At 37.0% G+C, this 22,825-nt stretch overlaps 5 protein-coding genes across 18 annotated transcripts in view; 2 read left to right on the top strand and 3 right to left on the bottom strand.

The window, feature by feature from the left end:
• Window positions 1-9,497, top strand: part of LOC127799414 (auxin response factor 8-like) — a 38,613-nt gene extending 29,116 nt beyond the window's left edge. For 7 of the 10 annotated variants that reach the window (XM_052333436.1, XM_052333435.1, XM_052333432.1 and 4 more), the window contains exons 7-14: window positions 786-876; window positions 989-1,153; window positions 1,272-1,394; window positions 2,049-2,124; window positions 5,396-5,543; window positions 6,706-7,679; window positions 7,754-7,944; window positions 8,951-9,497. In XM_052333436.1, the coding sequence (XP_052189396.1) occupies window positions 786-876; window positions 989-1,153; window positions 1,272-1,394; window positions 2,049-2,124; window positions 5,396-5,543; window positions 6,706-7,679; window positions 7,754-7,944; window positions 8,951-9,134 (1,952 nt within the window). In that variant the 3' untranslated portion in view covers window positions 9,135-9,497. The remainder of the gene's footprint in view (window positions 1-785; window positions 877-988; window positions 1,154-1,271; window positions 1,395-2,048; window positions 2,125-5,395; window positions 5,544-6,705; window positions 7,680-7,753; window positions 7,945-8,950) is intronic. The other 3 variants (XM_052333433.1, XM_052333434.1, XM_052333431.1) reach the window with 3 other exon arrangements.
• A 1,996-nt stretch (window positions 9,498-11,493) lies between these two features.
• On the top strand, window positions 11,494-13,407 carry LOC127800081 (uncharacterized). 2 transcript variants are annotated; one of them, XM_052334500.1, is made up of 2 exons: window positions 11,494-12,607; window positions 13,180-13,407. In XM_052334500.1, the coding sequence occupies exon 1, from the start codon at window positions 11,597-11,599 to the stop codon at window positions 12,596-12,598; it is 1,002 nt and encodes a 333-aa protein (XP_052190460.1). In that variant the 5' UTR covers window positions 11,494-11,596; the 3' UTR covers window positions 12,599-12,607; window positions 13,180-13,407. The 2 variants fall into 2 exon arrangements, with proteins under 2 accessions (XP_052190460.1, XP_052190459.1); XM_052334499.1 differs by having other exon boundaries at window positions 11,494-12,611.
• Window positions 13,408-13,999: 592 nt separating this feature from the next.
• LOC127800772 (vacuolar iron transporter homolog 3-like) lies at window positions 14,000-15,299 on the bottom strand. Its single transcript, XM_052335572.1, has one exon. The coding sequence runs from the start codon at window positions 14,505-14,507 to the stop codon at window positions 14,181-14,183; it is 327 nt and encodes a 108-aa protein (XP_052191532.1). The 5' UTR covers window positions 14,508-15,299; the 3' UTR covers window positions 14,000-14,180.
• LOC127800769 (vacuolar iron transporter homolog 2-like) lies at window positions 14,583-15,164 on the bottom strand. The gene has a single exon (XM_052335570.1). It carries the CDS (start codon window positions 15,162-15,164, stop codon window positions 14,583-14,585), a length of 582 nt encoding a protein of 193 aa, XP_052191530.1.
• Window positions 15,300-16,637: 1,338 nt separating the features above from the next.
• On the bottom strand, window positions 16,638-21,187 carry LOC127800770 (uncharacterized). Of its 4 annotated transcripts, XR_008022842.1 has the most exons (5): window positions 20,747-21,187; window positions 18,632-18,748; window positions 17,986-18,154; window positions 17,168-17,291; window positions 16,638-16,901 (listed from the first exon to the last, which is right to left on the bottom strand). XR_008022842.1 is itself a non-coding variant. In XM_052335571.1 (4 exons), exons 1-3 carry the CDS (start codon window positions 21,098-21,100, stop codon window positions 18,077-18,079), a joined length of 549 nt encoding a protein of 182 aa, XP_052191531.1. In that variant the 5' UTR covers window positions 21,101-21,187; the 3' UTR covers window positions 16,638-16,901; window positions 18,048-18,076. The 4 variants fall into 4 exon arrangements, 1 of the variants encoding a protein (XP_052191531.1); XR_008022841.1 differs by lacking the exon at window positions 17,168-17,291 and having other exon boundaries at window positions 20,747-21,186; XM_052335571.1 differs by lacking the exon at window positions 17,168-17,291 and having other exon boundaries at window positions 18,048-18,154.
• Window positions 21,188-22,825: the final 1,638 nt, after the last annotated feature.

The following is a 22,825-nucleotide window of genomic DNA, read 5'->3' as shown; positions in this document are numbered from 1 at the left end:
ATTAATTTGTCCTGGCCATCTTCTTCAACATTAGACCTTTGATTGCCTCAAACTAAAAACTTCCATATTCAATTACTTGATTTAACCATCAAACTTCATTAGCTGTCTTTTGATTGTTGGAGATGTGGAGTCTGATTCGATTTATGACGCCTACACAAAGTCGGCATGGGGTCTTGCTGCCTAGTCCGCGGGCAGGGGTCAAGGGGATAGCACCCATTGTGGGGGCTCAGGGGTAGAGCCTCTAAAACCTAAACAGGCTCGAATTAGGAGTTATTTTTTTGCCCTAGTCTTTGTATATAAATATGTGGGTATATTTCTTGTAATTGTAACATTCTCAAATAGTGAAAAAACACCTAGTGCTACTGCAGACGTAGGCATTATTTACTGAACCATGTAAATTTGGTCTTCTGTGTGTGTGATTTTGTTCCAAGTTTTATTTATCACTTGGTTGTCTCAACCATATATGTGAGAGATGATGGAAGTGCAAAGAAGGATTGTGCAGGAGAGAAAAGAGTGTTCAGTAAGGGAGCTTATATTCTCCATATCTCTTAACTCGAATGGGTTTTCACAAATGATTGGCCATGTTGGGCTGACCCTTTGTTTTTAAAGTTCTAAGGCCTTGAACCCTGGGCCTTTCATTCCACATGGTAGGGGTGTGCAATCAAACCAAGAATGATTCAGTTCAGTTCAGTTTCTCATAAGGTTCGGTCCAGTTTCTTTACACATGTGAAGAATGATTCATAGTGCACCTGACATGTTTTTCATTTCTTGGGCTCATTATGCAGGGCAGCCCAAACGGCATCTTCTTACTACGGGATGGAGCATATTTGTCAGTGCCAAGAGACTTGTAGCTGGGGATTCTGTCCTTTTTATCTGGTATTTCTAATCTGTGACTTTTACTTTGCATTCATCAGATCTCATTTGTTGTGTGAATTTGTTAGTGGCAGTTGCTTTCATTGTCTTACTTCTTTATTACTTCAATGTATAGGAATGAGAAAAATCAGCTGCTATTGGGAATTCGCCGTGCTAATCGACCGCTTACTGTGATGCCATCATCTGTTTTATCCAGTGACAGCATGCACATTGGACTACTCGCTGCTGCAGCCCATGCTACTGCTACTAATAGCTGTTTCACAATATTTTATCATCCAAGGTTGGAAATCTCTCTCTCTCTCTCTCTCTTCACTGGTGAAGGTCAGCGAACTTTGTTCAAAGCTGTTTTAACTCTTTCTATCTCTGTCCATATCTAATTACACATTTATCTTTTATAGGGCTAGTCCATCTGAATTTGTCATTCCCCTGTCAAAATATATTAAAGCGGTATATCATACCCGTGTTTCTATTGGGATGCGCTTTCGGATGCTTTTTGAAACTGAAGAATCAAGTGTTCGTAGGTATTACAGCGGTTGTTATTCACTAACCTTTTTAATTCATGATTGCTTTGTTAATTTCTTGCATTTATGAAGATTTCAAATTGGTAGTAATTTTCTCTCTCTCTCTCTCTCTCTCTCTCTCTTATTTTATGTTTTTCTATTGGTGAGGTTGTAGCATTGCATCTTAAATTTCACTGCTTTTCCTTGGACTGCACCTCTGGATTTTGTACTTAGATGTGTGCTTGGATGTAAGCCATAAGGGGAAAGTGAAAGTATTTGGGATGTACATTAGAGAATCCATGCATATATTGCTATTAAGTTACAGGTGACATGAATTGCTCCACCTATTGGTGTGACTTTGTCTTTTGTTGTGTAATTATGGAATGAGAACCTTTGACCTGGCATTTCATGCTTGTTTGACAAATATTACATTTATGTAGTAAATGGGTAGAGAGATCATAGATGGGGATGGGCAAACAGCAAGCCTGAGGGGGCTGATTTTGTCCAAGTTCATTTTTCACACTTGGGCTTGGCCATGCTTTACTTGTGGTTTTGCCAAATATCATAAATGTATCATAGTGACCTTCGAACGCTATGAACTTATTTGGCACTTTCCATATACATTCTCTTGCTTGAAGGATTTTGTTTATTTACATGTGAACTCCTGTTATCCAGATACATGGGTACGATAACTGGCATTGGCGACCTTGACCTTGTTCGTTGGCCAAATTCTCACTGGCGATCTGTGAAGGTAACTAACTATACATGCCCTTGAATTATTTTGGTTTGTAACGTTGCATTATTGTTGTTGCAATTACATAAAATAGGTGCCTAAGTATTTGCTTTCTCAAATGTGTTTTTGTATGGGGGACTTAATCAGGCTGTTGTTTCTTAAATTATTTTCTTCGTGCTCTACTAAGAAAAGATTGATGTCAAGCTAAAAAATGTAGTTATTACTCAATTCTTCAGATTGTTTTTGTTTGATTTCCTTCTAATTCTTATGAATAAGTTGGTAAGCTGTAACCAACATTTTTGTTGGTAACTAAGGGCCCAACCTGTTTGGTTGGGCTTTCATTTCAGTTTTTATTTTCAAAATTTTGGAAACAAATGAAAAAAATTACTTCTGATTGCTTGTTATCATTTTTAAAAATTTTGAGAACTTTTCCAAAAAATGTCAACACCAAAAAGGAGTTTTTCCCTAATTTTCATTTCATTTTAATTTTCTTTTCCACTCCACTAATATCTTACCCTTTCCCCATGATCAGTGACAATCATTGCCAGAGTCGTCGGACTTAGGTGACCAACAAACTAGATTTGGAGTTATTGGGTGACTCCCAGTTTGCTTGGGGAGTCCCTAGTGACTCCTAGAGCTAGTTTTGGGATTTGTTAAGAGTCTGGCAACTACCATCGGTGTGGGGAGGAGGAGGAGGAAGAAGAAAGAGAAAAACAAAAACAAGAAAACTAAAAACAAGATCAAATTATCAAATAACATGTTTAAGTTTTTTTAATTGAAATAAAAATTAAATATTAAAAATAAATAAAAATACAAATTCAAAATTGTAGAAAAATTGGATCATGTGAGAAATCAAAGCAAGGGAGTTTTCCCCAACATTCCTAAAATGGGAGCCTCGAGCATTGGGGATGTTTTTTTAGATAAAGAAAATCAATTTCCTTTGAAACATTGGAGAATCAAATTTGAAAGCTTGTGGCTTGGAAAACTCTAATGAACTAGTTTACTTAGAAGCATTTGGATTCATATCATCTCCTTTATTGGTAGACCTCTCATTTAAAAAATTATGCTAACCACCCTTACGTATGACAAACCTTAATGAACAAGTTCAATTACGATTTGCTTTCTGAATAAGATTTATATTTAATGAAAAAGTGGTAGATATTTTAGGTTACTAAAGTGCCCTTTGGTATGCCAAGGATGTTGATTAATCCGAACTCCCCATGTTATCTATCTATCAAAGTGTCTTGAGGAAGTTACATGAGTAAACTACACCACTGAGGATTTATATAATACAGGGAGTGCTCCTCACATTTTGGAAATTTATGGAAAAGGGGTTTCTGATAAAACAGAAGGGTAAACTTCATAAACTATCCTTGAGGTTTGCCTAAATTGCATTGATTACCCCTATGTTTTCAAAGATATCAAGCACGTCCCTTGAGTTCCATAGCTGTAGGTTACTCTCCCCTTACAGTTAATCGCTGTTAATTTTTTTTAAATTCCTAAAATACCCTTTCTCTCTGTACTGTTATTCCAAAAAGAAAAAAGAAATGTAAGTGGTGGTTCCCCCCCCCCCCCCCCCCCCCCCCGGGAACTAGCATTATCCTTTGAAGGAGAAACCTAAAAATTGATTTCTTTTTCAAAGGAGAATTTGACCTTGAACAAACCTAGAAATTTGGGTCCTTTGAAGAATCGATTGAACCAAGAAAAATCTAGGTTCGAAGGTTTTTTTTGGGGAGGGAGAGGGGGTGGGGGCGGGGGCGAGAGAAATGGGGAGAGAGAGAGAGAGAGAGACAGAGGAGGAGTCGAGATTGATGGGTTTCATCGAGAACCCCATCAGTCGCGATGGGCTTTTGGAAATTAGAAACTCGTGAGGTTCCTGTTGAAACCCATTTGTCACAGAATCAAGAGGGAGAGAGTGTTGTGAGATGGGATTTTCAATGAAAACTTGTCCAAGGTGGAGCTTCATTGATATGAGAGAGAGAGAGAGAGAGAGAGAGAGAGAACATTACATATGCATCCCCCATGGCTGAGACCATCTTGTCCAGCATCGACCCAAGGGACATAGAGAGAGAGATGAGAAAGAGAACTCAGAGAGATCCAAATTAGGTCATTGAAAAAGAAAGGTCATCGAAGAAGAGGAGAGAAGGGGAGCTGTAGATCACCAAAAAAGAGGGAGTAGAAATAAAATGAGATGTGCAAGAGAATGAGAGGTGAGAGAGGAAGTAGTTTAAATAAGAGGGTAAAATGGTGAAGTTTCACGTTAAATTAACTGCAAGGGAGGTGCATGCCATTTTTAAAAACCCAAGTAGTCGGGGTAATTTAGGCAAACCTCAAGGGTAGTGTGTGAAATTTATCCCAAACAAAAAATAGTTCTTAAAAAGGATTTTAAAATCGTACATTTTTTCAAAAAAATTACTGTAAACACCTTCTGTTACTGGTTTGTGGTTTCCTTTTCATTCACAATAACAAAAATTTCTAGGAAAAATTTGTTTCTAACAGAAGGTGTTATTTATTCATTTTTCTATTCTCCATTCTTGTTAAACTCTCTTTCATCCCTATTAGGTAGAGAAAATGAAAAATATTTTTATACATATAAATATATATATGTGTTGTCCAATAGAAACAGAAGAAGAAAGCCCAACAGCAAATGGGTGACATACATCTCTTTCTCTCTCTCTCAGATTTTTTAACTTATTTTTTAGGGCATTTTTGGGCAACCATCATTTATTTTTGCTTCTGTTAACATATTCTGTTTAAGCTTACTCACAACTATCTAATGGCATGGGTGCATGTTGTATTTTATCATATTTTATTTATCTATCAGACATTCTTTGTAGTCAATTCCATTATTTATAGACAGGATTGTGTGGTAAATGCTTTATTTGGTTCAATAATATTGTATTTTGACGAGTCTAGTGCAAATGCCACCATTTTGCATAAACTCTACATTTAGCCTTACAGCAGTTTTGTTGTGATTACTTGACTTCTACTGCTATTTGGATTTTATCTCTTAGGGCTGTAAACCATAGGCATAAACCCTGCATCACATGCATTAAGGTTTTCAACATATTGATTTTTAATCATGGACTTTAACTTTTTGTTAGCAGATTGGAGTTAGGTTTATTATGTCTTGGTTTCTTTTTATTTCATAAACATTTTTGCCGTAAGCTTTGTCAATGACAGCATGGAAATTAGCTTCTAGGGTGAGGATAGGATGTGAGAAAATCTGTTGTTTGAATGTTATTAACTTCCTTGTATCAATTTTCTGTTTATTGTCCTTTCAATTTAGGTTGGCTGGGATGAGTCAACTGCAGGTGAGAGGCAGCCACGGGTATCCTTGTGGGAAATTGAACCTTTGACAACTTTTCCCATGTATCCGTCACTCTTTCCTCTCAGGCTGAGACATCCTTGGTATCCTGGTGCTTCATCTTTTCAAGGTACCTGCAATTGCTTAAATGTTTGAACTATCACATTTCTTCAGGGCTGCATAAAAGAGATCGTATAACAAACCAAGATTGGTGGTAACATTATTGCTGCATGCATATAGAGATTGCATAACAAACCAAGGTTGGCGGAAACATTATTGCTGCATGCATTTGACTGTAAACCTAAAAAATGATTCAATTTAGGTTGAGAGTAGTTCCTTTCTTGCTAAGCAGGGTGAGTTCTAATTACATGTTTTTTTCTTCTTTTTTTTTTTTTTTATTTCTGCTCGGGGAATTTATTTTGTCTGATTTAATCTTTGTATTTTAATATCTAGACTACGTAAAACAAAAGCTGATGTTTCAATTTGTCCCTCCACAAGACATTCTCATTTCATCCTGCTTGCTTGTGCACATGGCTCCTATTTGTAAGATTTCATTGCTTGTATGTTGTATCCATGAAGTTTGTGATAAAGAGGATAGCCTCATGCATTAAAAACACCCTTTTATATGATTGATTTCAAGAGGGTGAACCTTAGTTGCAACAATAAGGTTGACCATTTGTGACTAAAGGGTCATGAGGAAATAATCTATTTGCAAAGTAAGGGAGGCTTTATGCACAAACAACTATCTTCTGACCCTTATAAGGTAGGGAGCTTGGAGCACTAGGGTGCCCCTTTAATATAATTGATTTTAATTTATTTGTTTAAAGTTATAATTTGAGTCTAATTTATTGAAGTGATGGACACAATTGATCTCCCTATGGTATTGGTGTCTCCCAGTAGTCTGGTAACTTTTGGACTTCGGAAACAATTAAAATAATAGGATACTTATAAACCACCTACCTATGCATCTTTGGAATTATTAGCTGAATGGAAATGTTCTACATGACATGACACCTTAAAAGTATATGTGCTTCTTAGGTATCCGAAGTAGAAGTGACCTCCCAATACAATTTTATATTGTGGCAGATTCTTTCAGCTTCTCTTGCTTATTGTTGGTAGGGAAGGCTCCATTGGTTATTATTTGTTTGGATCTTCATTTATTTTTAATATCAAAATGAATGGCCTATATACCTCAGAAAGTCACGAATAGGATATGCTATAGCAGCCTCTGCAAAAAAGCCCCTCTCCCCCTCTAAAAGAAATTTGTTTTTCTCTCTATGCTTGTTTTACAGATGGCAGAGAAAGTGGTGCACTTAATGGCATGGCATGGTTAAGAGGTGAAACTGGAGAGCAAGGACTTAATTCAGTCAACTTTCAGAATGTTGGTATGTTTCCCTGGGCTCAGCAGAGAGTGGATGCAACATTTCTCAGAAATGATCTTAATCAGCAGTACCAAGCCATCTTAGCAGCCGGTTTGCAGAATATAGGAGGTGGAGATTCTCTGAAACCACAATTTTTGCAGTTGCAGCAACCATTTCAATACCTTCAACATTCTGGCAGCCAAAATCCATTGCTGCAGCAGCAAATAATTCAGCCACCAATTCCCTCACATGTTGCCCAACCACAAAACCAGTCTCTACCAGAGAACATGCCTAGGCATATTCAGCAGCAAGTTACCAGTGAACTAGATGAACAACCGCAGCAGCGTAATTACCAGGATGCCTTCTTAAATGATCAGCTCCAGCTGAGGCATCAGTCTAATATTCCATCTCCTTCATTTTCAAAAACGGACTTAGCAGATTCAAATGCAAAATTTTCAACATCTGTCACTCCTGGTATACAGAATATGATGGGCTCGAGCACTGAAGGAAGTGGAAATCTTTTCAATTTCTCAAGAACTGGTCAGTCCATGCTTAGTGAACCTTCTCAACAATCATGGGTATCAAAGTTCACCCATTCTGCTGTGAATGCTTCTGCCAACACAGTGTCACTTCCACCATATCCCTGGAAAGACACTGCTGTGGAGCAGGAAAATTCTAGCTTGGATGCCCGGAACCATGCCCATTTTGGTTCTGATATTGACTCTGGACTCCTCCTCCCCGCCACACTTTCCAGTATTGGTACTTCTTCAGCTAGTACTGATGCATCCTCAATGCCATTAGGGGCTTCCGCATTTCAGGGTTCTCTGTATGGTATCCAAGAGTCTACTGATTTGCATGGTGCAGCACAAATTGACTCACCTAATCCTTCCCAGACATTTGTTAAGGTGAAAATCATAGAATACATTGTGTATGTCAACACCTTTGCCTGCATTCTGGATGATGTTTTGTGCATGGACAGGTTTATAAGTCGGGATCGGTCGGGCGATCACTGGACATCACTCGGTTCAACAGCTACCATGAGCTGCGAGAGGAGCTGGGTCAGATGTTCGGGATTAAGGGGTTGCTAGAAGACCCTCAGAGATCAGGCTGGCAGCTTGTATTTGTTGACAGGGAGAATGATGTGCTTCTCCTTGGAGACGACCCATGGGAGTAAGTATTTGGTACTTTTTGACATAACTTTTAAGTTATTAATCTAATTGGTGTCCACTTCTTAACCTTGATTTAACATGGAACTGTTTCATAATGATGATAATTATTAAGAAAGTGTTACAGATACAATTTGAAAATACTGTTTCTTCTATAATGATAATATATATGAAACTAATGAAAAAATATCATTCTGCTAACATGATAATAATATCATTACAGCCATAATAATGATAATATATACATTATTCGACATAAGAAGTGTTGTGTCTATTGCGTATTCAAGTCATAGACGTGTCAGAGACATGTCCAAAAATAATAATTATGATCATGACCATCATAAACCGTATTCTTATTTTGTAGGGTCACCCACATGAATTATAATTCTTCAATTGTTATTTTTTTACTAGGTTAGTTCTTCAATTATTTTTATTTATAATCATATCATCTGTTCGGTTATAATATCCCATGTCATGTATGTCTAAAAATAAAAATAACATTAAAAAATTAAGATACACTATTTAGTATGCTGTTTGACAATATCCATGTCTAATACATGTCAGACATGAGTGCAACACTCTAAATGAGGTGGTTGTGTGCATTTTATTAGGTAGGCATACATTAAGGACATAGGAAGTTTGTAGGAATTGGGATACAATGCTGAGAATAAAATAAAGTGGATTTGACCTAGAAATCTTCTTAACGGACGTTAAAATACTTGTTATTCATCCTTCTTTCCCAATACATGTATTGTGTGGTACTGACTATAAAAACGTATAAACATATTTTAATGTAAAAATTTGACCTAAGACATAGTTTTCATGTGAATATACAAAATTATATTCTCATTCTGTATCCTGATTGATATGTATTTGTATCATGTTGTGCCCCGGTCCATGCTTCTTGTTTATTTAGCTGTCAAGTCTGCCATCATTGTGGAAAGTAATGAACAATTTTAGCTGTCATCCACATTCTGCCTCCTTGTAAACTGGCTATTGATCATGCGCAGGGAGTTTGTAAATAACGTTTGGTATATCAAAATACTTTCACCTGAGGACGTGCAGAAGCTTGGGAAACAAGAAGTCGAATTGTTCGCCCACAGCACTGGTGAAAGGATGATGGATAGCGGCGAGAGTGATGGTCGAGACCACCTTTTTTCTGGACTACCTTCTGTCGGCTCCCTTGGATACTGAAAATGGCACGTTAAACGCAGCCTCTTGGGAGTCAGTTTGCTCCGGGAGCCATCGCTCTCCAGTGTTGGGCATTTTAATCCAAATTTGGTTCTTTTGGTTTGTGCGACTCATCGACCTATTTGCCATAAATTGGTTCATATCGTACTCTTTTGCAGAGACTTGTATTAGTTCTTTTGATGAAATACTGAATGCCATGGAAGATGTGTTCTATCTATCAGGCTTAAGTTGAAGGATTAGGGAAAATGGTACATCTCTAGCTAATTTAGACTTCAGCCCTTTATAATCAAAGGTATCAAATTGGTACTAGGAACTGTGTAATTTTCACTCTTCTTTTGCAACATTTGAACTACTCTCTATGCTCCACTCCTCTCTCCCCTTTCTTTACTCTTTCTTGTGTTGGTTTTTTTTGGATGTCTTATGAATGAGACTCCTCAAGCCTGTGTCGTCCCGTGGGCATTGGTACCTGCAATAGTTCATAAAACATGTAAATATGTGCATTGGTCGAGTTTAGTCTTTTTTGTGTTGTTCTTTTCAGGTGTCTTATGAGTGATGATAATTCTTGACCCGTGAAAATATGTGCATTTGACTGAGTATAGAGTCTAGAATTTTAATAATATCTTTATCATAACATCTAAGTTTTGGTGAAGAGTTATTGTACTGTGAAATTTCTCTCTTTTCATATTTTGGATTCTTTGTTTAGGTTTAAAATGTTTTTTTTTTTTTAATTTTTGGTGTTTGGTTGAAAAAGAAAATAAGAAAATATAAAAATATTTTACATGTAAAACAAGTTTTTAATTTAAAATTTATTACTAATTTTCTTATTTACACCAAACATGGGTATAAGAGCCAAGTTTCATACCAGTAAAGTTTGGATTATTATTTTGCGAGTTGCTTGATTAGAGGTTTGTGAGCAAATTTGATTAAAAGTGCTCGATTAAAGGTTTGTGAGTAAATTTGATTAAAAGTTCGTGAATAAATTTATTTATAAATATATTAATAAATTTATTTATAATTTTATAAAAATATTATTATAAATTTTGTTGAATTTGATTTTGAGAATGTTTTGATAATAAGAATTTAAATACAAAATTTTAATATATTTTTTTATTAAAATGTATTGATAATAAGATATGTTGTGATTTAAAAATTAATCAATTAATTTAAAGTTAATACCTAGTTTATTTTTGAGATTTATTGATTATCAAGTTTGATTTTAAAAAAGACATAAATTATAGCTGTATTGAATTTTTAGAATCTAAATTTGGGTTGGATTTAAGTTTTTAGTATGTGTTACTATTTTAAGTTGGGATAAAGTAAGTTGACATTGTTTAATGCCATTGAATAATGTTAAGAAAACTTTTATAATAATAACTAAAGTAACTCTTAAGTTTGAAATTCAATCACTTATTTGTCACTTTTAAAGTATAGTAATCAAATTGATGTTAATTATGATATTACAATACCTTATTTAACAATTTTTTAAAATATAATAGTCAATTTAACCTAAAATCAAAATATAATAACTTATTTAACACTTCAATTTTATATTTTATTAAATAATTTATTAGAATGTAATTATTCTCAATTATCGCCTCTAGTTGCATTTAATTAGGCTTAACCCACATATATTAATACATATATATATATATATAATCTAAAAATGATTTCTGAGATGGTGTTTGGCTTATCGGTCTAACCACTTATAACCTATTTTTTTAGTTTATAAATTATATAACTTATTTTGTTACGCTTTTATTAAAATTTAAGAGTTTAAACTCGACTCAATTTTTAAACTATTTTAGTAATTTATTCAAAAAGCTCTCTCCCCACCCAATTTTTCCAAATAAGCTCTAAGGAGATTATTGCACTAACTAAGTAAATGACAAATTTATCCTCAAACATTCCAAGTATTTACAACTCTATCTATTTCCTTTCTATCTTTTTTGTCGCCTCTTCTTTCATGTCTGGTGATGTTGTCCGCCTCTTCCATGTTCGTCATCATCATTCATAATCCAACATTGTCCTCAATTTGCCTTATCACTATCACCCCAATCCGTTGTCTTTAGCCCATTGTCGTTGTCTCCATTATAGTCATTGTTGTCCCTATCTATGATTTCGTTCACTATATATAAATATATATTAAATTAATATATTTAATATTTTTATAAATTTTATTTATATTACTCAACAATATATTTATTTTATCTTTTTATCAAATTTGAATAGGTTATCAATTCTTTCAAATTAAATATATAATTATATAATTAATAATTTAAAATATATTTATTTAAATACATTATCAACTTAAATATTATATAACTTTTAAGTTTTACATATGCTAAACAAGTTCGTAAGTTACGAAGTAAAACGGTAAGCCAAACAGTCTCTTAGTTTGGGGCAGCATGTAAATACCAAAATCCAAATAGGCGTCTCTTCAATCCCACTCCAAGTGAACAATAACAATGGCGGTTCCTCTGCCAGCGGCTGCCGGAACAAGAAACAGCCCCCGACTTCCCAAAATTAACTGCCATCCCTCACCCCCATCTCTCCCCGGCAGCATCAGCGCCGCCGCCAATCGAGTCGTCGCTTTCACGACGCCTCAAAACTACGCGCCCAGACTCTCCCACCTCCTCCGCCTCCATGGCTGGCAACCCCTCTGGTGCCCCACCGTCCTGGTCCAAACCACGCCCCACACTGAGGCCTCCATTCGTCTCCACCTCTCCTACCCCAGTGGCGATCAAGCTACTCCCCCTCTCGACCGCTTCGCCGCCATAGCCTTCACTTCCAGATCTGGGATTTCGGCTTTCTCCGAAGCCCTAGCCACCCTCGACAACCCCCCGCTAGCCCCGGCGGGCGAGGCCTTCACGATCGCCGCCCTCGGCAAGGACGCGGAGCTTCTCGACGAGGCGTTGGTCGGCGGACTCTGCCACAATTCCGACCGAATCAAGGTCTTAATCCCTCCCATCTCCACGCCGGCCGGTCTTGCGGAGTCGCTGGGAGCAGGGCTAGGGCGGAGCGTGCTCTGTCCGGTTCCCCTGGTGGTGGGCCTGGAGGAGCCGCCGGTGGTGCCGGACTTCCTCCGGGAACTCACCGGGAAGGGCTGGATTCCGGTCAGGGCGGAGGCGTACGAGACGCGGTGGGCGGGGGCGGAGAGCGCGGAGCCAATAGTGAGGAGGAGCGAGTACGGCGGTGGCCTGAACGCGGTGGTGTTCAGCAGCACCGGAGAGGTAGAGGGGCTGTTGAAGAGCCTGAAGGAGAAGGGCTTGGATTGGGAGACGGTGAAGCGGAGATGTCCCGAACTGGTAGTGGCGGCGCATGGCCCGGTCACGGCGGCCGGAGCAGAACGGTTGGGAGTGGGCGTGGATGTGGTGAGCCGGAGGTTCGATAGCTTCGCGGGAGTGGTGGAAGCGCTTGCTCTGAGATGGGAATCCGAATCCGAATCCAAATCCCCGCCAGGAGGATGATCCAAAATTGTAGGTCAGCTGACAAATCCTTGATTTCTTCATTATCATTCAATCATTTGCATTAATTAACTATGGCTTAATTCAATCTCAATGCTATTCTTAACTTAGACGCTGTTTGGCTTACTCTTTTTTTTTTTTAAGAGCTTTTTAAGTCTTTTTACTTATAAATTGTGTAAAGTTTAAAAGTTTGTTAATTTTAAGTTGGTAAAATATTTGAATAAATGTATTTTAAGTTATTATTTATATAATAATATATTTAATTTAAAAAAATTAATAAATTATCAAAAATTAATAAAAAGATTAAAATAGATATATTGTTGAATGATATAAATAAAATTTATAAAAATATTAATTTTTAATAAAAATAAATTATAAATTAATGTATAATTTATAAAATTTTTATTATTAAATATTGATAAATTATATATAATTATTAAAAAAATATGTTAATATAATATTTTATGTTTAAATTTAAATTTAATTTATAAAAATGTTAAATATATTAATACAATAGATATTAATATATATATATGTATATATGTTAAGGTAATATATATGTATTATATATATAATTAAAATAGAATAAGGACAACGACAAAAGAAAGCAATGATGGCTGGAGACTACGGCAGACCTAGAAGTAGAATGTGGCAATGAACGAGGAAATTCAAGTGACAATACAAGGTTGGAGGCGATGATGATGAAAGTCAGCAATGGACGAGGTGACTAAAGAAAGAGATGAGAAATGATGAAATAGTGTAATGTTTTAATGAATAGAGAGTTATAAATATGCAAATTATTTTAGGATAAATTTGTAATTGACTTAGTCAATGAAACAAGCCACCAACAGTTTATTTGAAAAAGAGGGGTAGCTTATTCAAAACACTGTTAAAACAGTTTATAAGTTCAACATCATTTAATCTTTTTAATTTTTAACGAACTTGTAATAAAATAAGTTATACAATGTTTAAACTCCAGTAAAAACTTATAAGCGATCCAACCAAACCGCTAAACACCCCCTTAATCATGCCTCAATTATTAATTATAAACATTTTGATCATACCACAATACTACCCAAATAATTAGGTATTTGTCAAAATTAGAGATTTTAAGTATAAAAAGATATTCATGAAAAAGATATAAGTGACACATTTAAAATATGGACTAATTATGAAAATAATTTAATTCTTTTGTGAATTTATAATTTTATCTAATCTTTTTAATTTTAATGATTAAGTTCAAATTAACTCAATTAAATATAATTTTATCAAACATGTAAAATTGATTTTAGAGAGTGTTTATGCTAATTTAACACGTGAAATATTATATAATAATAATATTTATAAAACTCATATATTTATACATAATTCTATTGAGAAATGATATGTTGTTCGATGGGAACTAACAGGGGTGGGTGTGTGGGTTTCCCGCTCTCTCTCAATTCCACGTCTACGAAATATTATATTGTTCAATGCGAACAATATAACAAAATCGTAAGCCTAGTTGCAAGATATTCATATGTACATGTATATGTATTTATATATATATATATATATCTTATTTAAAATAAGCAAATATCACTTATCAGGCTTCATGGTCCTCTGCGTGATCCTTGTCCAAAGCCTTAAGCAAACCATAAGCTATGGCCATGGAAGCCCACCCTCCAAGCAGAACCCTAACCGCAGATACTCTCACCGGAGACCCGCCGGCGTAAGCCCCGACAGCCCCGAAAACCGCCAGAGCAACCGTCGTCACCGCCACGATCGCCACCATCCTACTCTCGTTATGAGCAATGAGCATCGCCGGCGGAAAAGGAACGATCGATCCCGCTAGAAATGCCAAGGCTGACGCTGCCGCAGCCTTGTATGGGTTCGGCAGCCCTCCATCCCCGTCATCTTGGTTTCCCGCCATCTTTGCTTCATCTGCGTCAAGAACCCATAATTTTTCAATAAAAATGCATCTGAATAATGAATTTAGGATTTCAATTTAACGACCTTCTGCTATGACTTTCATGGCGGGGGACCTGGCCAGGTGGAGGATGAGCGGCGACTTTCGTTCCGGCGTAGCGGCTGATGGCGGCGATTTTTGGTTGCCTGTCATGGCCGGCGACATGGGCCGGCTAGCCCCGGCGGGGTTAGCAATATCGATTAAGACGGCGGTGACTGGGCATGGCTTGGTTGGCTCCGAACTAGAATGGCTGCTGCCGGCTGCTGTTGCCCTGTGGATATCTCTTTGGGTGGAGACAGAGACAAACTCCCCGACAGCCATGCTGCAGGCGCCGGCAACGGCTCCGGCGATCCCGGAGAGGATGACGGAGCGCCTGTTCTCCTTGGCGGCGCCGACGCCGAGCATGAGTGAGGTGGTGGAGAGCAAGCCGTCGTTGGCGCCGAGTATGGCGGCCCGGAGCCACTGAGCGCGTTGCAGTGGGTTGGACATTGGTGTCGATGTGGGGTTGTTGTCATGGTGTGCGGCGGGAAGCCGAAGCTCGTGGTGAGCACAAGCCGGGTGGCGGGGGGTCTGACTCAGAGAAGAATCCATGGAAATGGGAGTGTGGCTTCCAAATTCCATCTTAAAGGGACAATCATAGTATATAATTAATTAATTAATTAATAGATTAGAGAAGTTAATTAAGAAGTAATATGCCGCCATTAATTAGTGCCGGTTAGAAGAATCTTAGGAATAATAAGAGATGCTTAGGGGGCGCCAACTTGACTTTTGTCTAATTCATAAGGATTCCCATATGGGCGTTGAGGTCTATGAACAACCCAAGAAGAACCAACCCTTTTTTTTTGGTTTTTGTTTAATAAAGTACACTCACCGCCAGTCACCATTCATAAATTATAATATTAAGATTTATCATATTTATTCCCATTCCACCCTTGTTTTTATAGACAATATATATATATATATATATTTTTTGTAAATACAAGAATCAAATGAAAATTTCACCTTATTTAGTCCATCAAATTTATTCCAACATGATGTAAGTATATATTTTTCCTAATTTTTTCATGTTCTTGGGATGCTCTTCTTGCGGGATTCTCATCGCTTGATCTCTTGAATTTCAGTAAAAGAGATAAATACGAGTCTGATGCATAATGATTGTGCAAAGAATAGATTCGAACTTGACAACCCCAAGAGACAATTTCCTCATGTTCTATTTGATGGAAGATAGTCATCAAATAAATGTGCAAAAATACTTCGAGAATACTTTGGGGATACCATTTTCGTATTTCCAAAATGTTTCTTATATCAAAATATCAAAAAACACTAAAAAAAAAAAATTAAATTGTTTCTACAATTTTAAAAATATTTTAAGACCATTTCTTAATATTAACTAGGTTAGAGGCAAAAAAAATTTGTCTCTAACTAAAAATTTTTAAATTTATTATTTATTTTTAAATTTAAATAAAATTTTAAATTTATTATTTATAATATATTTGATTTCTTTAAATTTATTATTTACTTTTAATTAATAAATCATAACTCATGAATAATAAAATTTATGTTTATATTTATTTAAATGTATTATGAAATTTATATTTATTTTTTATAAAATAATTACTTTTATAATTTTTTATATTAAAATTATATTTATAAAAAAAACCCTTATATTTTTTTATTTACATATTTTTCTATATTTTCTTTTCTTACTTTTTAAAAAATATCATTTCTCTATTTCTGTTTTGTATGTATTTGTTTTTCATTTTTATTTCCGTGCAATTTATATATTTTATACCAAAACAATATTCCTAATTAATATCTTATAACAATGTAAGACAAAAAATCATGCAAAATACTCAAAAATTGCACAAGGCTCCTATGTTACTTGAGAGCATTAGTATTGAATAGTATTTTGTTCAACGTAAATAATATGTTATATAATAAAAAAGATGATATATATCCCTTACATTATAAGAAACACTCTTCATATTACACAATGTACCAATGTTGCTTCCAAAACAATCTTAGTTTTATCATCACCGTCACTTCAGAATCAATCTTAGTTTTATCATCACACCGTTTTGAGTTCCAAGAAACAAGAAGAAAAATAGCACATTTATTCTTGCATATATGCAAAAACATCACTCTCATGTCTCAACCTTTACAAAGTGGAAATTCTCATGCATTAAAGAAGGCGTTACACATATAAGTTGTTACACGCATATATTATCTATCATACATAGTTCAAGCTAGCCCTTGTCCATGCCCTAGTTATAATGTTGGGCATGTGATAATTCCCAAGTGTACATGCACATTGTCGAACATATCTTCTCACTTTCCAAGCAATGTATGATCCAATAACTGCAAAAAACAATAACATACCGAGTTTTAATTTTACTAGAGTTATCAAGATATATAGAATCTACTCGACAATTATCTATACTATGATCGTATCTTTTCTAAGGTTATTAACGCAATTAATGCACGCCTAAGAATTTCCTGCAAAGAATTTTCTTTTCTTCTTTCGGGTTTTCTTGTATCTCTTAGTTAAAAGTTTCTTTCATTCCATCCACTCATCTCACAAAACATCGATCAGTCTTATTCTTGGAGGATCAAAGTCAAACCACCTTAAACTGAAGTTACAAGACTTGTTGCTTGTCTGAAAGTCTCTCCCCATTTGGTTGGATTTCTCCCAGCCTTATTTCAAGCACATCTACAGCAACTAATTAGGTTGGTTTGCTGCACGACAAGCTAAAGAGAAATCCAGTAAATTTGCAAAAAGCAGATCGTCCCAGAAAGCCCTCATTTTAGATACTCTGATTCGGGCATCAACTTGTACTTTTTTGTGCTACCCTGAGTCTTAAACAAGGATTTGGCATGGAGACTTCTACAGGGAAGATGGTTTCTTGCATCAATTTAAGGGAAGGCTTCTTAACTGAACAAGCGGTACACATCACATAGTAATTTAGATACAATTTTCTTCCACAGGCAAAAACTTCTGAATAGCCTCTACGACTGATAAACAATGGCAAGTATGAAAACTAGGACAAAACTATAGCTGCACAAGGCCCTTTCTTCCCAACCCTGCAGAGAATTACACCTATGTTAACAATGGCTGGTGCTTGATAGGATATGTACTAATCCCAGATTCAATAAGTACACAGTTTTTGGTCACTTTGTAGGTGGGTAATGCGTCTCATCTAAGAACGACTAGTTGGATGCGCAATTGTCCATGACAAGCTAATTACAGAAATAAGTCTACTAAAGATGCTGATGTTTGTGCAAGAATATCACATTTGCTGATGTTCGTGACAGTCAACGGACGCATGACGGTTAAAAGTGTGCTACACTTCAATTTTCTTACGTATGAACAATCCAATCTATGACTAGAAAGCAGAGAAAGGCAGAAGGTTAGGCAGTCATTTATAGGGCAGCATTGGGGTACCTTGGAAAATTAGAATTGAGTTTGACAGATGATGGGTTATACAAGCCCATAAGGGGATTTACTTTCAGTGGTAATGGCTGAGAGTTCAAGTCTACAGATAGCCATCTCTCCGGTCTTGTTCCTCCGCTTCCTTGTTAGCGACTTGAACAGACTTGAACCACAAAAATGCCTGTATTAAACACTCTGGTTAGCTAGCTAAAAGAAGTAACAATCAATCCAAAAGTTCCAATAGACCAGGCCATATCCAGACATTTACTTATTATCTCATAATGTAATTGCACGTAGTGATATACAAACAAAAATTTTAAACAAAATCTTCGTATAGAATGATATAACTCATTAATGAATGATCATATAAAAGAAAACACCCATTTGACTGGGTTGTAGTCGCAAAAAATGCCATTTCTTCATATCATTCTCTTGATATTTTTTGTATAAGAACTCTATAGGAAATGATTTTTGTTTAGTTGTCAATCAGATTGAAGAAAATCTCTGGGATTTTCCCAAAATCAAACAATCTTTCTGAGGATTTCACAACTTTTCATTAAAAACTTGAGTCTCCATCTCTCTCTGCCCCCATTTCATCCAAAATACTTGACACGAATGGAATTCTCAGATGCGAAAACAAAAAATTGAGACAACTTACAGAAGTGGGAATGCCAGTAAAGGCGAAGAATCCAAGCAATGGAGCATAAAAAACACTGTCTGAGCCCAAAACTCCAAAAACAGGCCTCTGATTCACGTACTCAAAAACAGATCCAATCTGCAGCCATTCATGGAATTTGTGAAGACATAGTCTAGAACTTGGTCAGTGTTGTATAGACTGGTGCAGCTTACATTTTTGTTATAATTAGTTAGCTTATGTTGTAATTAGTTAGATTGGGCCACTGGCAGTTAGTGGGAAAGTTATCTGTTGGTTAACTAACAAAGGTCAAGTATAAGATAAGGGCTTTGCATTCAGTTTGGATCATTCAACAAAACACAAGACATGTTCTTTTTCTGTTCATCTCAATGTTCTTTCTGTCTCCTTTGTCTATCTCTATCTCCCTGTAAGTTCATTCACAGAATTGTCAACTTATTAATTAACAACTCATTTAAAAGCCCAAACCCAAAGACGTAGAGAAGTGAGAATGAAATGTTTGGGTCTGACTTTGTTTATGAGAAATGTTTGGGTCTGACTTTGTTTATGCACATTGATGGAGGTAATCAAGTGACCTACCAGCCAACCCCGGAGCAATATGTGGACCAATCAAGAGGGAACACACAGACCAGTAGAAAATTGACATGTGGCCTATCATAAAGGCCACTCGGAAGGCATTTAGACCTGCCACGTGGCCTATCATGGGTTAAAGTCTTGACACCATGCCTTGATTGTAACTCAAGGTCACATCCCAAGTAAGGTCCTAGGGCATAAGGCATAAATATGCCCTCAAACTTTTCCCTTATAGCTATTTGGCCCCCTCAACTTCAAAGTGGACCCTATCATGCCCTTGAATTTTCAATTTTACTACAATCACACACCTCATCTCTCAAACGGGTGTGCGTGAGATACACACGCTCTGTCTATGGGTCGCCGGCAAGAGACGGGGGAGGTGGGTCGCTGGCTAGGGAGGCCAACGGCTAGTGGGTCAGTCGATCAAGCCGAGAGACATGATGGCCCGGTGGGTCTCTTGATTGGCTAGTGGGTCAATCAACCAAGGCAAGAGCGACGATGGGTGGGTCGGTCGACAATGCAAGGAAGGAGGAAATAGAGGTCAGAGGTGGGAGGACGACAATCGACCAACGGAGCTTCCTCGCATCGACGACCAATAGAGGTGCATCTTATGTGCGTTGCCGACCGACCTCAGTTTCCTCCTTCCTTACGCCGCTAATCGACCCACCCATCACTACTCTTTCCTTGGCCGATCGACCCACCCATCACTGCTCTCGCCTTGGCTGACCGACCCACCAAGCCATCGCATCTCTTGGCTTGGCCAACCAACCCACTGGTCGTTGGCCTCCCTAGCTAGCGATCCACCTCCCCCCTCCCTAGCCAACGACCCACAGATAAAGTGCATGTATTTCACGCGCACCCATTTGAGAGATGAGGTGTGTGATTGCAGTAAAATTGAAAGTTTAGGTCTACTTTGAAGTTGAGGGGGTCAAATGGCTATAAGGGAAAAGTTTGAGGGCATATTCATGCCTTATGCCAAGGTCCAGTGCAAATCACGCTCGGACCATTATTGTGTGGGCTATAAGAGCCCTAAATCCTTCAACGGCAGGTAAGATTTTACTACTACCCTTCTTGCTACTCTTGTCCTTCTTTGCTCGTTCTTTCATTACCACACACTAATTTGACCATCAGAGTTAATACCAGGGGACAGGGGACAAAAACCCAAGTTTGCAGGAAATTGGTAGGTGTTGCCCCGAATCCCAGCTTCCCAGCAACATCACACATCAATTACACAAAAACTTTAACACCTATGTTCACGACTCCACAGTAATGGAATGATACATTAACTGTAGTTTTTGCATAGAAAAACTACAAACTCTCAAGAGGCCTGAAACATGAAAATTCTCACAATCGTCGCAATTCAAGATTACCAGTCGGCCACACTCCAACCTTAATTATCCAGTTGTGGCCCCTTCAAGATGCAAACCCGCACAATCTGGTTCCATCATCTTACAAATCAACGAGGTTGGGTCAATCACAAATAACTATCCCTACGTTCAAAATAATTTAGGTTTTAAAACAAAAAATTGAGGAGTTCGGAGAGCTTACGGCAGCTATGGCAGTAACGGCGGAGGCAAGCAAGTAGACGACGAAGGGGATCTGGAAGCTCTGTTGCGACGCAGTCCGAGCGGCTTCGTCGCGAGCCCAAGGAGGAGGCTCGTTGGAGCCCGGCTTAGCCCAGGAGGGTATGGACTCTTCTTCTTCGCTCTGTCCTTCTTGGGATTTTCTGGAGCTCTCGGTTACAGCAAGCACGCTCAAACTCCGGCGGAGTTTCTTTCTCCGGACGGACCTAGCATTCCCGCCGAAGCCCGCCGGCACGGGGGTCGAAAACGGGGTCTGTTTTCTTGAGCTATGGCTGCATAAATTTGGTCCACAGAGAAACGATAAGGATGCTGCAGCCATGGATTCGGATTCGAATTCGATCCAGAGAGAGAGAGGCCGAAGCTCAGAGAGTCTCAGATAATCGCCAGAATCCCGGAATGTGATTTGTTAATAAAATAACTAAATAAGTAAAGAACAAAACAATCAGAGTCACAACCACCGACACAATATTTTAATAAAGATTTAACTTCAAGAGTTTACCTCCTTTTTTTCGAGCAGAATCTTGATATAAACCATTTTATTCTCTATCTCGCTTAGCATTATTCTCTCTACTTACTTAAACCTTGTTTAGGCCTAGCTCAAAGGGAACAATCATAAAAAAAATATTACATCTATCTTTCATGCCTAGTCACACAACTTACATGACTTCACAAAGAACATGTATTTCAACGATCATAAAAACTCAAGTATGATTAATCTTGCTTTATAAGATATTGTTCATTCCAATCAGAGACTCAGTGTTAAACACAATAAAGAATCCAAATACAAATCATGATTCCAAATAACAAGTTTTATTTATTTTATCTTTCATATTTTTTTTTTATTTTTTATTTCTTTTAGGCTTGGAGTTGGGATTGGCCAAATGTGCACTTGATATAAACTCCACCAAAATTTTCACATCAAAACACACATATGCAACAAAAATAACACATAACAATTAATAATGTTATGCCCCAAACTTATTTAACACATTGTCCTCAATGTGAACCAAAAGAACATGAAAGAAAAAACTCCCCTGAAATGCGAAGAAATGCCCGCAAAAATTTTTTTTGTCTCCTACTTTCAAACCTACAAAAAAAAAAAAAAGAAAAAAAATCAATGAGAAAAGAAATAATAACAAGGAGACAAAATCAAGAGACAAAACAAACAAACAAAAAAGACATGCTTAATTTATAGTCTAAAGCTAGACTTTTGGAGCTTTGGTCTTCAAGTGAGTTGGATGGAAGTCTTTTGTGGAATTAGACTTCCATTGATTGATGTATGGCTTCAAACGTTGTCCATTAATCTTGAAAACTTTATCACCACGTTGAACTTCAATTGCACCATGAGGAAAAATTCGAGTGATAGTAAAAGGGCCTGACCATCGTGATTTTAATTTTCCTAGAAATAATCTCAAACAAGAATTATATAATAACACCATTTGACCAATTTGAAAATCACGCTTTACAATATGCTTATCATGCCATTGCTTAGTTCTCTCCTTATAAATCTTAACATTCTCATAAGCATTCAATCTAAACTCATCCATCTCATTTAGTTGCAACAATCTTTTCTTCCCGCAAGCAGTCATATCAAAATTCAAAAATTTAATAGCCCAATATGCTTCATGCTCTAATTCCACAGGCAAGTGACATGTTTTTCCATAAACTAGACGATAAGGGGACATACCAATAGGTGTTTTAAATGCAGTCCTATATGCCCATAATGCATCATCCAATTTATGAGACCAATCTTTTCTAGAGGTATTTACTGTTTTCTCTAATATGCTCTTAATTTCTCTGTTAGAAATCTCTACCTGGCCACTAGTTTGAGGATGGTACGGTGTAGCAACCTTGTGGGTAACCCCATATTTGGCTAGTAAAGAATCTAGTAAGCGATTACAGAAATGTTTACCTCCATCACTTATAATTGCCCTAGGAACTCCAAAACGAGAGAAGATATTCTTCTTAAAAAACTTAATCACACTTTTAGAATCATTTGAAGGAAGTGCAACTGCTTCTACCCATTTAGAAACATAATCAACAG

The sequence above is a fragment of the Diospyros lotus genome, chromosome 4 (genome assembly GCF_014633365.1).
Source record: "Diospyros lotus cultivar Yz01 chromosome 4, ASM1463336v1, whole genome shotgun sequence".
Classification (NCBI taxonomy): Eukaryota; Viridiplantae; Streptophyta; class Magnoliopsida; order Ericales; family Ebenaceae; genus Diospyros; species Diospyros lotus.
Note: the sequence above shows the minus strand (reverse complement) of the source record. Positions and strands in the feature narration are given on the sequence as shown.

What these genes read in the sequence shown, in the direction of transcription:
- LOC127800770 (XM_052335571.1), bottom strand. Translation starts at nt 21,100, where the DNA reads ATGGCTGCAGCATCCTTATCGTTTCTCTGTGGACCAAATTTATGCAGC. An exon ending in CCGTTACTGCCATAGCTGCC is followed by an intron (nt 18,749 to 20,746) that starts GTAAGCTCTCCG and finishes GAATGGCTGCAG; the next exon opens with ATTGGATCTGTTTTTGAGTA. An exon ending in TTACTGGCATTCCCACTTCT is followed by an intron (nt 18,155 to 18,631) that starts GTAAGTTGTCTC and finishes TGTTTAATACAG; the next exon opens with GCATTTTTGTGGTTCAAGTC.
- LOC127800769 (XM_052335570.1), bottom strand. Translation starts at nt 15,164, where the DNA reads ATGGAATTTGGAAGCCACACTCCCATTTCCATGGATTCTTCTCTGAGT.
- LOC127800081 (XM_052334500.1), top strand. Translation starts at nt 11,597, where the DNA reads ATGGCGGTTCCTCTGCCAGCGGCTGCCGGAACAAGAAACAGCCCCCGA.
- LOC127800772 (XM_052335572.1), bottom strand. Translation starts at nt 14,507, where the DNA reads ATGGCGGGAAACCAAGATGACGGGGATGGAGGGCTGCCGAACCCATAC.